This window comes from Falco rusticolus, chromosome 2 (assembly GCF_015220075.1).
Source record: "Falco rusticolus isolate bFalRus1 chromosome 2, bFalRus1.pri, whole genome shotgun sequence".
NCBI lineage: Eukaryota > Metazoa > Chordata > Aves > Falconiformes > Falconidae > Falco > Falco rusticolus.
In genome coordinates this window covers 58,471,705-58,487,468 of record NC_051188.1, presented here as the reverse complement: position 1 = coordinate 58,487,468, position 15,764 = coordinate 58,471,705, and the positions used below count along the sequence as shown (strand labels likewise).

General features: G+C 41.4%; 1 protein-coding gene across 1 annotated transcript in view; it reads right to left on the bottom strand.

Annotated features, from left to right (window-relative positions):
- Positions 1-6,692, bottom strand: part of ITGBL1 (integrin subunit beta like 1) — a 143,116-nt gene extending 136,424 nt beyond the window's left edge. The window contains exons 1-2 of the mRNA XM_037378052.1: positions 6,477-6,692; positions 4,993-5,201 (exon numbers count right to left, since the gene is read on the bottom strand). Coding sequence (XP_037233949.1) covers positions 4,993-5,201; positions 6,477-6,574 — 307 coding nt within the window. The 5' untranslated portion in view covers positions 6,575-6,692. The remainder of the gene's footprint in view (positions 1-4,992; positions 5,202-6,476) is intronic.
- Positions 6,693-15,764: the final 9,072 nt, after the last annotated feature.

Genomic DNA, 15,764 nt, shown 5'->3' with positions numbered 1-15,764 from the left:
AGTTAAAGGTGCTGAAAATGAGAGCTAGGCATTTAGCTATGAATCGTTTAAGAAGATACTTTTAAAATGCCTCGCTTCTAGTAATCACCCTCGCAGTGCCTCTCTCTGAGCTTCCTTCTCGTGCCTCTCTCACCATTGCTGTGAACATACACACTGCATTTGGAACTATGGCAATTGTAGATGCATCAAAAGCAGCTTGTGTGTACCTAGATCAGATCGTGAGAGCATAAAGCTGAGAATAATACTGGCTTTAGCTTGTGCTTTGTAAGTTTGCCAGGACCTTGTGCACCTAGCAAGGCAGCGATCCTGCAATGAGGTCTATGCTATCACAACTTCACTTCACTAGAATCTGGGGGACCTGTTTTGAGATGAATATGTATGTTATTATCACACCTACACATCCCTGCTCCTAGATGAAGTGTCACTTAAGCCAAGTTCTGAAATCCAGACTAAAGCAAACTAGGTCAGAGAAGAACTGCAACATCCATTTTCATCAACAGCCTCCTGCCCTATTTTTAGCTTGGTCTTTTTAGGAAGCTGTGTCTCCGATGACCACATGTGCCACAGCTGACTCTTTGCAAATGTGTCCTCTGACAGAGAAGAGGCTTACACCCGCTTTCAAGAACCCAGGGCTTTGAATCTCACTTTGGATCAAATGGTAATCAATGCAGGTCACAGACTGGCCTTTCTTTGCTTTTAGCAAGAAATGCTGCTCAATGAAAAAAAAAAAGCTTGTCAGACCTCCGTCCAGTACAAATACAAAGATACACTTGTTAGAGCGTTTCCAACTCAACTAAGATAGCTCTGCCTAAAAACCGCTCTTTTTGTGCAAAGAGCAGTCCTCAGCTCAAAATGTTCTCCATATTCCATTCTCAATTTCCTGACTCTCTCCAACTGACTTATAGGGCCATATATCCCATAAACTCACATGGATGCATAACTTTGTATTACATTACTACTTTATTTCCGATTTATCTTGTATTTCCACATCCACTCCTCATCAAAGTAGTATTTCACTTGTGTTCTCTGCATAGTTTAAAGCCTTACAGAGAAATAATGGCACTGATATCTTTCTGTCCTTCACATAACATGATAACACTTCTGGCTGTGAAAACCTATGACTAACACTGCCATTACATCGCTGAACTAGCCTTAAAATAGGCACAGCACTTACAGCAACTACAGCTTTGGAGAAAGTAGCAGGAAAATTTCTCACTGGCCTGAACAGCAGAAAAAAATGTTCCCCAGCAACCGCTTAGGGCAGTGGTAAATCACACAGTTGCCACTATTATTCAGTAGGTGTAAAAGGTATTTCCATTTGGAAAAAAAAATGTTTATAAAATCTTAATAACTCTGGGAAAACAAAGACAATGAATATAGCTCTGAGCAAAGAGGAACGTCCTTCTTCATATGTCCCTCTCCACGCTGTCACCGAATCGTATCTGCCCCTTGAGCTCACCAGCTATGCGCAGTGCAATCACACTGCCTTCACGTCCCAGCTGGCAATTTCCGTGGTCCATTCTCTAGGAACATCTAGAGTGTTCCCATTCCAGTTGCCCATGGAAGTCTAAACTTTGTTTACTTTTCCTATCTTCATTAATCACAAACACAGTAAAAAAGATTAACCAAAAAAAAACCCAAACCCAACAGCCCAGTAAAACTGATTTTCCCCTATGCTGCAAAACCATAGAAAAATAAGTATCAAGCAGCAAAGTTATAGGAATTAGTGCCACATTCCTCTTTCCTTTCACACAACACAGGCTCCACTTATGCTAAGAAAGCCTGAGGCAATATGAAACTCTCTGAGGTCAGAACTACTAGTTGCAAATAAACAGCAACAAATACATTGTCTGCTCTGAATGAAGCATAAATCCTTTGGGGTTTTGATTCAGTGTTTGATTCAGCCTTCGTCCTCTTAGCTCATCTCCTTGAAGACCAGAAGAAAATGACAAAATAAAGATGTCACTGACACTGCAAAGAGAATGACAGTATTGGGACTCTTCTTTCCTCTACACCCTATGATATGGCAGGCAGACAAAAAGGCCACTGAGGACAGGAGGCTCAGTGACTCAGAGTACAGCATTTCATTTCTCTCTTCTTCTTTGTTTCTGACTCCATGAAAGATCAGCTATTGCTTTATCAATCTCAGTGGGATAAAACAATCAGAATTCCCTCTAAAGCACATGGAAACGCCATGGAAGGGAAACACAGCAGAGAAGTCTCAAGAGAGAGTAAACGGACAGAGACATTTGCATCTGCTTTCCTTCTTTACTCATGGCATAATCTTTTCCCCATTGCTTATACAAGATGATAAGAAAAAGAAAATCATAAACAGATGGAAATCTTCTCTATCTTCAGGCCTTCTCTTTTCAGAATATGGGTGTCCCATGACTGGTCCAGAAGCTGGATCTGACCCAGAAAGTCCCCTGAAGATAACGAGCTGCATATTGAGCAACTAAGTATTTTGTTTAGCTTGGGACAGAAGAGGGGAGTTATGTCTGAACAATTATGTTTGGCACTCATGACTCGAACAATTCTGCCTGACAACTCTGAATATGAACATCACTGGTGATTAGACATCAGTCACTTGAAAAAGGCATCACTGGCAGCTTGAAAAGTAGCTTGTTTGAAACAGCATTAATCTCAAATATTTGAGGCTCTCTAGAGGAATATTCAGTGTCTGGTAGTTCTGCATGTGGTACCAGTCAGCAGTTATTGTTGTACTCATCAGGAGAGACCCACATTGGAACAGGACAGCAAGTATCAAAAAAAAAAGAAATAGGAAAAAGGAGAACAAAGCAGGAAAGAGGAATAGAACTGCAGTAAGACATTTTGGCTTTTCACCCAGAGGAAACACAATTTCATCATTGAGTTTAAAAATGTGCTCAGAAATGCAAAGAAAGGGAGGTATGTCATACATGAGAAATCAGCTCCATGGTGTGGCACTAAGAAACATCAGAAGGTGCAGTTCACTGAATGGCTGGGCGGTGGGGATGTTATTCCTACAACACAAGGACCAGTTATACTAGATCTGACCATCTGTTCTATGTTCCCTTCCTCCCATACATGCACAATGTAAAGTTAAGTGACTGAAAACATGGGGGGAAATGAAGAGAGCAGCATGCACAGCCTGAAAGGAGGTGTCTCACTGCCTGGACCCAGACCCCGTGTTCCAGCCCTGAAGGAGTTACCCAGGCCTGTGCTCCTGCAGTGCTGGGCAGCCCTGAACTCCAACAAAGTCAGCTGGACTTTCAGCACTGTTGTCAAAAAAACAAACTAAACAAGCAAAACCCCTAGGCCCCTCACAGCTGTTTCCCTGCCCATTACTTTGCACTGATTTTTTTACTACTTTTTTTCCAGAAGAGTGCATTTAAATTATTTGACATCTCAGTGGTAACGCAGCTTCAATACTCCAGCTACAAAAGGTGACAACTACAAAAACTTGTTCTTTATAAAATGTTTAATCACTTAACATTCGCATCTTTGAACTGCTGCACGAAGTGTTACACAAAAGCTAAATATTGTTAGAAATTTAGTGGTTATGTTTATCCTGTCAGCACCACTTTCCACCAAAGCACTGACAAAACTCTCAGCCACCACTCGTGACATTGACAGGAACACAATAGTGGAGTTTGCGGCAGAATATTAAAATTGAAGGAGCTTTCAGTTTCACTTTATACAGTTCCCCCAGCAACAACAGCAAGCATATTGAAATCACACCACCAACGAGGAAATTCTTGTTTGGGACAGCAAAGCACTGAAATGATCAGCAGACCCCTGATACTTCTTATGTAATTGGGCTTGACACTGCTAACTACAGAGTCTATAAATCAGTTTCTCCACAAAACCCTAAAGTCATAGGTGCCAAATACAACTATTTTTCTCATAATCACATCCTTGATCTTTTCATATTATTACTGGACTTCTTATTCTTAGCTACTTTGTTGCTAAAATAAGTTGCTCTTTTTTTCCTACAAAATTTGCCAAACCCACTACTGGAATGCATTTGTATTGTCCTCTTACTAGGAGAATTCCTGTAAAATTCCCATTGACCTAATTGCAGTTTTTGGCCTGAAGAGATGACACGTTTGTGTGAATCTGGTAAAGCTGTTGAAGCAGGGATACTGCAAATTAAGTACCCTTCTGGCCTCTTTCATTGAGCTTCAGTCTGAATACCCTTAGGAATGTGATGGCATTTCTCCTCCCCGCTTTCTTCTAAGCTGCTTAAGAGGGGAAAAAAAATGTCCAAAATCCAACTGAAATAGCCCAGAAACTTAAGTAAAGACAGCTGGAAAGATGAAAGAGTGATAATGTTTAGATGCAAACCAAGCAACATGTTCCAACAACTGGCAGGGACTAAATTCTGTCCCAGAAATGTTACTTCATCTGTCATTAAAGAATACAGTGTCAGTGGGGAAATCTCTGAAACCACAATACAATTACATTGTTTTAAGTCTTTATTTGGAAAGCATTACCATTACTTAGAGAAAAATAGAGTTTTCATATCTATACACCCCGAGTGTAGTACCTGTTAAAGCAAACCTTCTTCCTCATAGCAGGAGAAGAAAAAAAAAAAAAACCCACTACAGGACAAAACTGATTGTTTATAGATACTTTAAAGCCTTGGTATATAACATATACCATCATTAGGTAAGCAGTTCAAATGCAGTAATACTGTATGAAAAACACAAGCAATATTGTTCCCTGCATTAGATTCAGTTTGCAGAGCCTCCAAACAAAAGCAGCTCCTGCTTTTGCCCCTGCTGCAGATGCAGACTTGCTCTGGGCAAAGTCCCATTTCATGGCAGAGACGGTGCCTTTGACTTGTATCCTTTAATCTAACAAAAACTTTGGATGTGCCCACAATCCCATTTAGAGTCATGGTTCGGGGACACATACACAACTGTGGTCTCTACTGTAGCAGTGTGCTGTGTTCCCAACATATTCCTGCTTATATACTCTTAATTTTCTAAGCTTTTGTCACCTCCTTACCTGCACAGATCTTCCCATCATAGATCTCACACACCCAGTCGTGGCACTCGCAGAGCGGACCGTAGTATTTGCCGGACTCAGTCACTTGGCAGATGCAGACTCCACACTCACATCTGCCTCTGTCACTGCACAGTTTTCCCCCTGGGATGCGGCACCTGAGCTCCGACTCAGTCTGGGACAGCCGGCAAGAAGGACTACCCAAAACGCTCCTGTAGAGGACAGCAAAAAGAACAAGCTGTGGTCAAAGCCAGGGGCTGCAGCTCAGAGCCGATGACAACCTGGCTCATGGGAAACCATCCTCTTGCCATGGCTTCAGCCGATCCCCAGAACATTGTTTTTAACACCACCACTTTAGTTACAGTTGTAAGCTATTAGTTGCCTCAAATCACCCAATTTTCTTCTCTTTCATCAGAAATCTCATTGATAACTGTGGGAATGCTTATATTGTATTTCACTTACCTTGTTAACTGCGTTAGGCTCATGGTTTTCGTTATGCATGTCTGGTATAGATGCATATACATGTATAGTATGGTTATCTGTCATGAAACATTTTGATCTGGATTATTCCAAAAAGTTTAGAAAAGGCATATACATCCAAACATCTAGGTAGCATAACAGGAATGTATGATACCAAAAAGCACACCTATGGTTGATTCTAATAAACACATTTGCCAGAGTAATCCTTCTGGTTGTCATATATGTAGGATCCATGCTTTCATTGGAAAAGGAAACTGAAGTAATCACTGCTTTCCATGCAACAGTGTAGTTTGCGGCTCTGTTTTTAGTAAAGTCAGCAGAATCCAGATGCTAGATCTGAAGATTTGCAGCTCTGCCATGCAATTGTACCATGCACTGGAGCACACAGAGATCAGGACTTTCAGGACATACACAGGGAAAGTAACACACTGCCTCATCAGGAGCTGGATTGTAGGAAAACAGAACAAAGGACTGGCCAAGCCAGAGTTGTTCACAGTGCTGGGGAATCCTGAGGATTCAGGTGACTAGTACCTGCGCTTCTTAGACACTAGATTTTGCAGGCTCTGGGGTACAAGCTGCTGGCTCTGAGAGCAGGTGGGTGCTGGGCCTGGTGGAGGGGAAGAGCAGAGGGCAGCGTGCCTCGCTGTGCCGCTGCACCGAAGAGCGGGAGCACACAGGGGTCTGTGGTTAGGAGCCTGCTCCACTCAGGCAGCACTATGTAAAGGTCTAGGCGCAAAGAGTCATCGCTGTTCAGCTCTTTGCCCTTCACTGCTTTAAAAGCCTGCGTCTCGGGCATGAAATACATCATTGCAAACAACCCCCGCGGTTTGCACAGCACCAGTTTAAGCGCCCAGTGACCCACAGCGCTTCCCGCAGTGTCACTTCCAAACAGGCAAAGGAAGGGCTCGCAAACGACCCCGCCGCTCCCCCCACAACCCCAGCCTCCACACTCCTGACATCTCAGAAATCGGTCGAGCCCCGCCGGGAGGCTGCAGAGCCACACTTACCGCAGGGCTGGGGGGCCGGCCGGCGGCGCGGGGTGGCCGGCTGGCAGCGAGGTGACCAGCAGCAGCACCACCAGCCCCGGCAGCCCCCGCCCGTGCATGGTGCGAGCCGCGCCACGCCACACCTGGAGCACTCCTGGAGACGGCCGGCCGGACAGACGGCAGGACAGACGGCCGGACAGAGCCGCCGGGCGTGCGGAGAGCTGCGAGCTGGACAAGCCCGGCTCCAGGGCTGCTCCCCCCGTGCTGCAGTGGCTCCGATTAGCTGCCTGCGAGCGGGATTTGGGCAGCGCTCTGGGAGGGAGGCCGATGCCAAACCCCGAAGTTTACAGTCTAGGCAGGGAAGTAATTAGAAACAGTTGCGCAGCCAGATGGTTTATTTTGATGTTTTAAAAGTGGCCCGTTCACAGATGTGAACGAACTGTCTCGTTCTCGAAGTGCAGGCACCGTAAATATTTGAGGTATGCGGATCCCCCTATCCATTGATGGCTGGCTGCTTGGGATAACCTGTGTAACTCGGTGGGGGAAAAGCACGCGGCTGAGGAGACAGGACCAGTGCTCCCCAGCTGCAGCATCCCAGCCTGGCTGCTGGAGCACCTCCCTCCCGCCTGCCGCCCCAGGTCCCTCCTTTCCCTGAGCTCACCTGCCCATGCCATTGCACCATGCCACACCACGGCCTGATGACCCACACCAGCCTGAGGGACTACAAAATAAAAAATACTATGAGTGAACCGCTTCCTAATGCCTCATTAAAACGCACAGTACAATACTTCACCAGAGCAGTGGGAGATGTTGGAAGTGCTTTAAAACTAAGCTAAAATGAGGGGTAGTCTCTCTAAATGAGTAACATTTGGCAGGAATGGCCACATGCACTTCTTTATGCTACAGAAAAGTTGCAACAGTTTTTGATGCCTCTGGTTATCCTGGGAAATCAATGATTGCCTGGTACCTCCCTGGGATGGAAAGCTCTTACAGAAACAAACGTCCACCATAAAAGACGGTAGGGTATAGGTGTCCTAGTCCACAGACACACAGACACACAGACACACAGACACGCGCGCGCACACACATGCACGCACATGCACGCGCACACACACATGCACACGCACGCATGCACACACACGTGCACGCGCATTTTTACAGCAAGCAGCTTTCACTGGTTCCAGCACCTATATTGGAGACTAAAGCCCTCAGTAGCTTTCTCAAAATTAGTAACTCTTGTTTTATTTTCATATTACGTATCTGGTATACCACAGTTTATACTGTTCTAGAAAACATTTTAAGATTTGGTTACAAATCCTTTGACTCAGATGCTGCCTCTCCTAAAAGTGTAATTAGGTGTCTTACATTTTACATCGTGAACTCAAGGGTACAATTCCCAGGATTCCTGCTAAATATAACTAGTTCTGCTAGTGATTTTTCTTAAAAAAAAAAAAAAAAAAAAAGTATTAAAAATGCATCAAGCATTTGGCTTTGCTCTGCTGGTCTTACAGATACGAAAATAAACTTTAAAGTCCAGTTTGGAGCCTGTAAAATCCAGTTTTTAGTCAAGTACCCATCCAGTTGAAGTATAAATTTTCACTGGAAGGCAAAAGAAGAGATTGGACAAAATCTGTTCTGTCTATTCACTAAAGATACACAGGTTAAAACCAAACATGATTTCCATGGACTATTAACACACAATACTTTTGTATTATTTTAATAAAGTATCTTGAAGTTGTGAAGTGTAAAACTTTGCTCTCTACTTGTAGTGTATTATCCCCTACATGACACATAATTTTGCCCTAAATTATAAGCAACTAGAATTAGGATGTAAAAAAAATCTCAGATCTCTCTATATAGCTGCTGCATATTGTATACTGATTTTTAACAGTTTTGTTGCCCTTTATAGTGTATTTCATATTGCAAGTATGTTACAGAATTTTCTCATGCAATGCAGCTCATAAAAATCCTGTATTAAGAGTGATCTGTTAGCTTCAGTCTTGTGAATGTTTACAGTTGTGCTAACTTCATGCATTTGACTTAATTTGATGGATCTAGTGAGAAGGTAAGTAATATTGGCAGGCATTTATTTCCGACCATCCTTGAACTTCGAAGGCCATACTTAATGCAGCACTATGTGTTCTATCTGTGTGATAGTTTTTTAAAATTATTTGTAGTGCTACAATAAAAAATACTAAAAATTAAAACCTCTTAGATTCAAAACTGGAGCACTTTTAAAAACAGTATGATTGTCAGAGACTGTACTGCCAGAAGTCTGGAGTTAGAGAAGAATAAATAGAAAGCCTTGCATTTTAAACAATAGTAATTCCCTTTTGGCACCAAATTTATCTTTAATCCACAAACTAAAATGTTGCCATCTGTTCATCTTCCTCCTTTTTTCCCTGTGCAGAGTGGTGCTGCATTCACAGACCTTCAAGCAGCCTGCAAACTATAACTTCAAGTGTATGAGGAGAAGACATCCATCATGATGCGTTGACCTTAGCACTCTCTTATTTTTTATTTATTTACATCTGTCAGGGTTTTAAGTAATACACACCTTTTGGCTATGGACCTTTTGGATTTGGAGAAGGCATAGTTACACAGTCCAAGTATGCAGTATTTAAAATGTGCACCCAGAGCTTACGTTTAATAATTGCTTTCATGTGTATGCGCCTCTAATACAGTATCTCAGTGCTCCCTTACTGGATTTTAACCTTTGCTCAGACTAATCATTTAAGTCTAGAATGTTTGTATGTATGCACATATATGTAAGTATATATACACGTGATGTGTACATGTTTGGGAGATAAGTGGCTCCCAAACAGACTGTAAATTCAATGTAAAAGGAGCCAGTCTCTTTCTAAATGAGAACCTGTCACACTGTCTTGAGAACTGCTCAATTCCTTTCAGCCACCCCTGTACATAATCTTAAGAAGCTTTGTTCTCTACTGCATAACATACACCCACGCAAAGTACAGCACTTGTAAAATGCTACTTTTCCTGTGTATTGGAGTTTCAGACTAAGGCTTCAGACCTGTAAGCCCTTGGTAGATGTACACTTTACATGTGGTAATGACAGTACCCTCAGAGTAAAGGTACAGAAGAGAAAGTCAACACAACGTGGAGGAGGAGAAGAGGCAGCTGGAACATACTGCTAATACTGAACAGCCCTTTGAAAAGTAGGCAACAGGTTGAAATAATACTTGTCAGACAATAAAGGTCTTCAAATAAAGATGTGGAATCAAGAAAATAAGTGCTGTTAAACACACCCACACCTGCACCTCAGTTTAAGTGTATTGCTGTTCGTGCTCTTCTTAAAACTGCAGGATTTGATATGGTCAGAGATTGGGATAAGCCTTTCTCCTACAATTTTATTTACCCTCAGCAGAGGAACCTGCAGTGTAATTTCCTGTCCAAACTGGTGATGGCTATTTTGTGGTTTCATAACCTTCTGAACCGTGAAGAATTGTGATGTAGTTTTTTACGTGAAAACCAAGTTGCAAGCCCTGGGGTAGACTAGTTAATTCATAGGCAGTGGTTGGTGTTTTGTTTGTTTGTTTTTTAAAAGGCAAGCAATATCTTAACTTTAACAATGCCAGAGTTGCTTTTGTAGCAAAGCAAATCAGAAAAATATTATAAGGAAAAAAAATAAGTAAAAAAGCTTTTTTCTTTTTACTCTAAGAGTGGTCTAACAGTAGGAACAGTGGAACAGGCTGCCCAGTGAAGTTGTGGTCTCCCCACCCTTGGATATATTCAAAAGCTATCTGCACAGAGTTCTGGGCAGCCGGCTCTAGGCGACCCTGCTCTGAGCAGGTGGGTTGGACTAGATAATCTCCAGAGATCCCTTCCAACCTCAAATATTCCATAATTCTATGACTCTGATGACATACTGTGCTACTGAACAAGATTTTATTTGGTGTGGGGAGGCAGAGAGACTGCTTCTCCTTTATTACAGCCTTTTTAGTGGCCAGCTTAATTTTGTTTTCACTTTAATGAAGCCACTAGGTTTGCAAACCACATTCCATGCTATTTTTAAGGAATTTTTTTTTTTAACAAAACAAAGCAAAATGCATATCCAGTGAACAGTGTAAGCTTAACAAAATACTGGAGACCACCAAAATTTGTCAAAAAATCCTTCTGGGTTTCCATGGAAGCCATTATAGTAACACCATAGGTTTATATCAGTGAATACATTGCAGAGACATTCATTTATATAGCAATTTTCTAAAGTTAACCAGAAGTTGAAAATCCAACATATAAAACAAGTTACTATTTCTCCATAAGAGAATGGAATGAGGAGAGTTGGAAGCTTCCAATAATTCTTCATCAATTCTGCCAAGAATATATAACGACTAAATGAGATGGTTGTAAAGATCTGCAACAGATCACTTTAATACCCATGGACCAAAGTACTTGATGGAGTTAACTAAAATCCGTCTGAATTAAACAGTTCAGAAATGCATGCAGCTGTTGAGAGTCATTACCGTGCTAGCCCATGGCATCCTTGGAAGGGAGCAAGAGACAGAGTATGACAAAGCTGTGCAGAACAGAAAACCTTGTGTTAATTTTGCTGACATGACACGGAATCTGGGACAGCTGATGGTGTCACAGAGGGAATAGAAATAGCATTTGGAGTTATAGGATCAAGGTTAGAACAAGATTAAAGCTGAGCTGGCCTGAATGTAGCTGGCCTGAATAGTAGTGAATATAAGCTACCCAAACAGTTCATAGGCCAACATTAATCAAGATATTATTGTGTTATACTCTAGTGTAAAACCCTAGCTTACACTTTCAGGTCCCTGTTGACACTTTAAATAGTAGGTAGGTCTTTTGTTTGTTTAATGTTTACTAGTTAATTCCCCTAAACGGCAATAATACCCTGCTTTTACAGAGGCCTTAAGGAAGCATAAGATTTTTAAGCATGAGCTTGCAAGACAGCTCAGAATGCCAGCAATAATAGTATGTTCTAAAAAACATACCACTGCATTCTTAACCATTTAGCACTTATTTCAGAAAGCTAGTCAAGGTCTGGTGTAATCCAAGCTAACAGTAGTGCTGAAGAGGCCAAGAAAGGAAATAAATGGGCATTTTTGAACATAAACTCTCATTCTGAGGACAAATTGTGCCTTATGTCTCAAAGGACAACATTCCTTGCTTCTGGGAATCTTGAAAAATCCACAATAGTGGCAAATACAATAAAAATAATGAATGATCATGATTTTTTGTTATTTTTTTTAACTAGTTACCTGAATGAGTTACAACGAAAGATCATTCTCATCTTTTTGACCAAAGAGTTTGTAAGGACAGTAAATGAAAAAATAGATACTGCTGACTTCTTAGAGGCAAAATGCAGCAACTCAGGTTAAATGCCCGAGTTGAACATATGCACACCAGATTCTCCAGGCAACAGCAAACATCTCGTATGGTTTCAATGCTCTGTCTCGCACTGGGTCCTGCTGCCTGATCTGAAACAAAAAATGCATGAGACAGAAATTAAGCAAAAGTCAAGGCAGGGTGAACACTGTTATTGCCCCTGAGTACTCAGTACTTTCTGAAAGCAAACAAAACATATACATAATTGTAGACTTAGGATCCTCCTTAAGGTTTGAAATTTTGAAAAGCATACTCTTGGTCCTTTATTCTGGTTCACCAATGTTGACACCGGTCACAGACACTCAAGAATGACAGACAGTTTTGTAATCCACCCCAATCAAAATTACTCATGAACACTAATTGATCTGCTCTTGCAGTCATTAGCCTGATGCTGCTCCACGACTGTTTCTGTTATGGTTATACGCTTCAGCGTGAGACCGCTCCTCAGCCTGAGCCATGCAGAGCAGATGGATGGCAGAAAGCCAGGCTACTGGGCTGGTTTGAATCACAACAGAGCCCTGGCAAAAGCAGGGTGCCGCTCAGCGCGTGCAGAGCAGGACTTCAGACTATGGGAGAATTTACGTTAACTGCCATTAAGATGACTAAGAACTTTGGACACCCTGGGGCTAGACAGGAACACAGCAGGTATAGAGCAGTTTTTGACTCGTATCCTATGCCTAAATCATTAAGTCTTCCTTTTGGTCTGCAGTTTAATTCTGAATTTCTAAATGACATTTTGTGACCTTTTTTAAAAGCTCAAGCATGATTTCAAAATGAATATTTAATGAATTATTTTTACTTATTATGGAATATCTGAAACCTGACCAAGCAGTGCATTCTTTCCTAAGAATTGGTAAATCAAATTCCAACAATGGCACTTCCAATAGGCTCAGCTCCTTGGGGTGTTTTTAAAATTAGTTTACATTACTCTTCAACTCCTTAACAGATACTTACGGAAAGTAAGGACAAGAGAGCTACAAATAAAACTTGAATAAATTAAAAAATAAAAGCTCATAATTGCATGATTTCTAATGTGGCTTTACTTCCTTTGAATCACAGTAGGATAATTAAAGCACATGTATTGCTGTGGAAACATGCACATTTATACAGATGTCAGAAAATGGGAGAGTAGTAATGGGATTTTATAAGATGGAACAGTTGGACTCAACACAAGTTGGGGACCTGCTAGTGCGTTCTCTCCTTAACTCCTGCTCTTCCTCACCGAAAATGGAGAAGAAGACTATGTTCATTACTTGCCTGCTTTGGTGCACTCTAGAAACACTTCACTCTAATTTTTACCCTTTTAATTGCTTAAGAGCATCTCAGGAAAAAAGTAGAGCTTGAGGGCTACCCAAATTCTGCAACAAAACATACAAAAGCTAAGCAGATGCTTTCCATTTCCCATTTTTCTTCAGTTCTTACTGAGTGAGTAGGTCTAGGAAACTTTGTTAGCTACCTTTGATCCAGGAAGATCTTAACTGTGTTTGCAGATCATGTTACAGAAATTAAAGTGATAGGTAAGGCTGGAAATTGTCACCTTGAATTCTCAGTATCAGTCTTCTGGAGTTTTCCAAAATTTTTAAAATGGAAGTTTCCCCATGGCCAGTTTCATCCATGTGTTGAAGTTTGAAACCTGAAATTCCTTTATCTTTTCTAGATTTATAGGGATGAAGGTAAATCTTTACTACTTTTGACCTATTTCACATTACCAGAAAGTAACATTTTAAAATTAACTCTCAAATTCAGCCTTTATCTGTGTGTTTATGGCTTGCTCTTTAGGTCAGTGGGAATTGTCTAAGTCAAAATAAAACCAAACTTCAGCCCTAAATAATAAAACATTGGTATGGACTTTAAATGACTGCTAGACTCTGAAAAATTGTATCAGTAATTTTATAAATATCTTAAGTTTTCCACTTCATCCTTATACTTATGTTATATGCCGTTCAAGTTCAAAAATGTTCATAATTGCTTTTCCCATGACAGATGTGAACGTAAATTTGTGGTGAAATAGGAAAGCAAGAAAGGGCTTTTTCTTGCAAACAGCAGAACTTCACTGTCTGCACCGTTTTTTAAATGGAAGACTACTATTTTTCCTGTGCGTATAGGCAGGTACATCAAGGCATCAAGGGCTAAACCCTTCTTCCAGCATTGGCATCATCTGATGCAAGTTGTACTCAAGGACAGGCTACCCAAGAGAATCCGGCCTTCTGCTGAAAGTGTGGGCCTCCATCAGCAGCCTACAGTTCACAGAGGCTCAGTATGTGCAGGCAGGGCAAAATTTAACAATGTGTTACCAAACACGATAGCAGGTAACAGCAGAAGTTTGAAATACATAAGGAAATATATATTCTATAATACAAACCACATGTAAGGAAATTAATCCCCTTTTATTTGCCATTCATTAAATGGTATCCAAAATACTGCATCTGATTTTGAGCCCCCCTCCAGTACATGGAAGACATTAATATGCAAGTTCAGTGGCAGGCCACAAAGGTGGTTGGGGCTGAAGCACTTGCTCCATGAGAAGAGGTTGAAGGAGCTCTCCTTCAGCCTGGAGAAGGGATGGCTTGGCGGGCACCCAAGAGCAGTCTGCCAGGGTCTATGAGGAAGGTGTCAAGTGGATGGAGCTGTGCTCTTCCCAAGGGTGCAGTGGAGGAGGAGGAGAAACAGCAGATGAGAGAGGGTACAACAACCTGTCAGGAAAAAGATTTCTTCACCATGAGGACAGACAAGCACTGGAACAGGTTGCCCAGGGAGGCTGTGCAGTCTCTGTCTTGGGAGGTTTTCAAGACCCAACAGGACAGAGCTCTGAGCAAGCTGGTACGATCTTATAGCTGAGCCTGGTTTTGGGAGGTCAGTCAGACCAGATGGCCTCCCAAGGTCCCTTTCAACTGGAGCTGTTTTATCAATAATTGCTTTTCCTAGGTGAGTGTATCTGTAGAAAAACTGTTGTACAGAGTCACATCTGCTGGCAAATGCTGGTTTCTTTCGCTTAGATATAGCCGCAACATTTCACTGTTTGCAACTGTCAGTTTTCATTTATGAGATGCTATCAGCAACAGCATAACAGTGCCTAGCAACTTAGCCCAAGTAATAAAATCTAACTGCAGAGGAAAAAGACAAAATGTAAAGTGTTATTTGTAAGCACATTTATCCTTAAATTTCCCCCCCCCTCTTTTTTCATGAGATCAGCTGGCTGATTGCTATCAAAGATACTAGTCCTGCAAACACTAAAATTAGATGCTTAATTTTACTGTAATTGCTAATGCTGGTAATGCACATATGTAAGTGCTGGCAGGCCTGCATCCATAATCCTGATGCCAGCTCCCTAACTGGTTTATTAGTTTTTGTTCAAAGTGTCAAACAGATATACTTTAAAGGAACCTAATACAGTTTATGCCATCCACTTTACTTCTGCTTTCTGGGGTATTTTGCTAAGGGTTTTGTTTTTCAAATCCTATTCCATGTCTTTAATGCCATTGTAGCAACAGTGCATTTGCAGGATTACATCTTTAATTTTGCTAATTTTACAAGCTCCAAAAGACTACGGGATGGCCTTACGTTATTTCATATATACTAGTTTCATTTAAAGACAAATTATACTTTAGAGAAATTAACCTTTTCTGGCCAAGAAAATAAGCATACAGACTGGAACACAGCAACTTCATTTACAGAAACTATTTCCCAAGTATTTATTCATTCATTCATTTATTTGTGGTGTCTCTTTACAACAGGCAGTGTTATTTTATGATTTCACTGTGAAGCTCAAAACTGAGCCTTTATTTGGCTCTTCAGTTATTCGAAAATTAACCTGAGCACCCAGCTGATGCTACCAGTGAAGTAAACGCTCTGCAGCGGCAAAGTGCACGAGCACTAAAAAAAACTTTGAGATGCTCAGATAAGATTTCTTACCAAAATAAACCCATCCTAGTACTT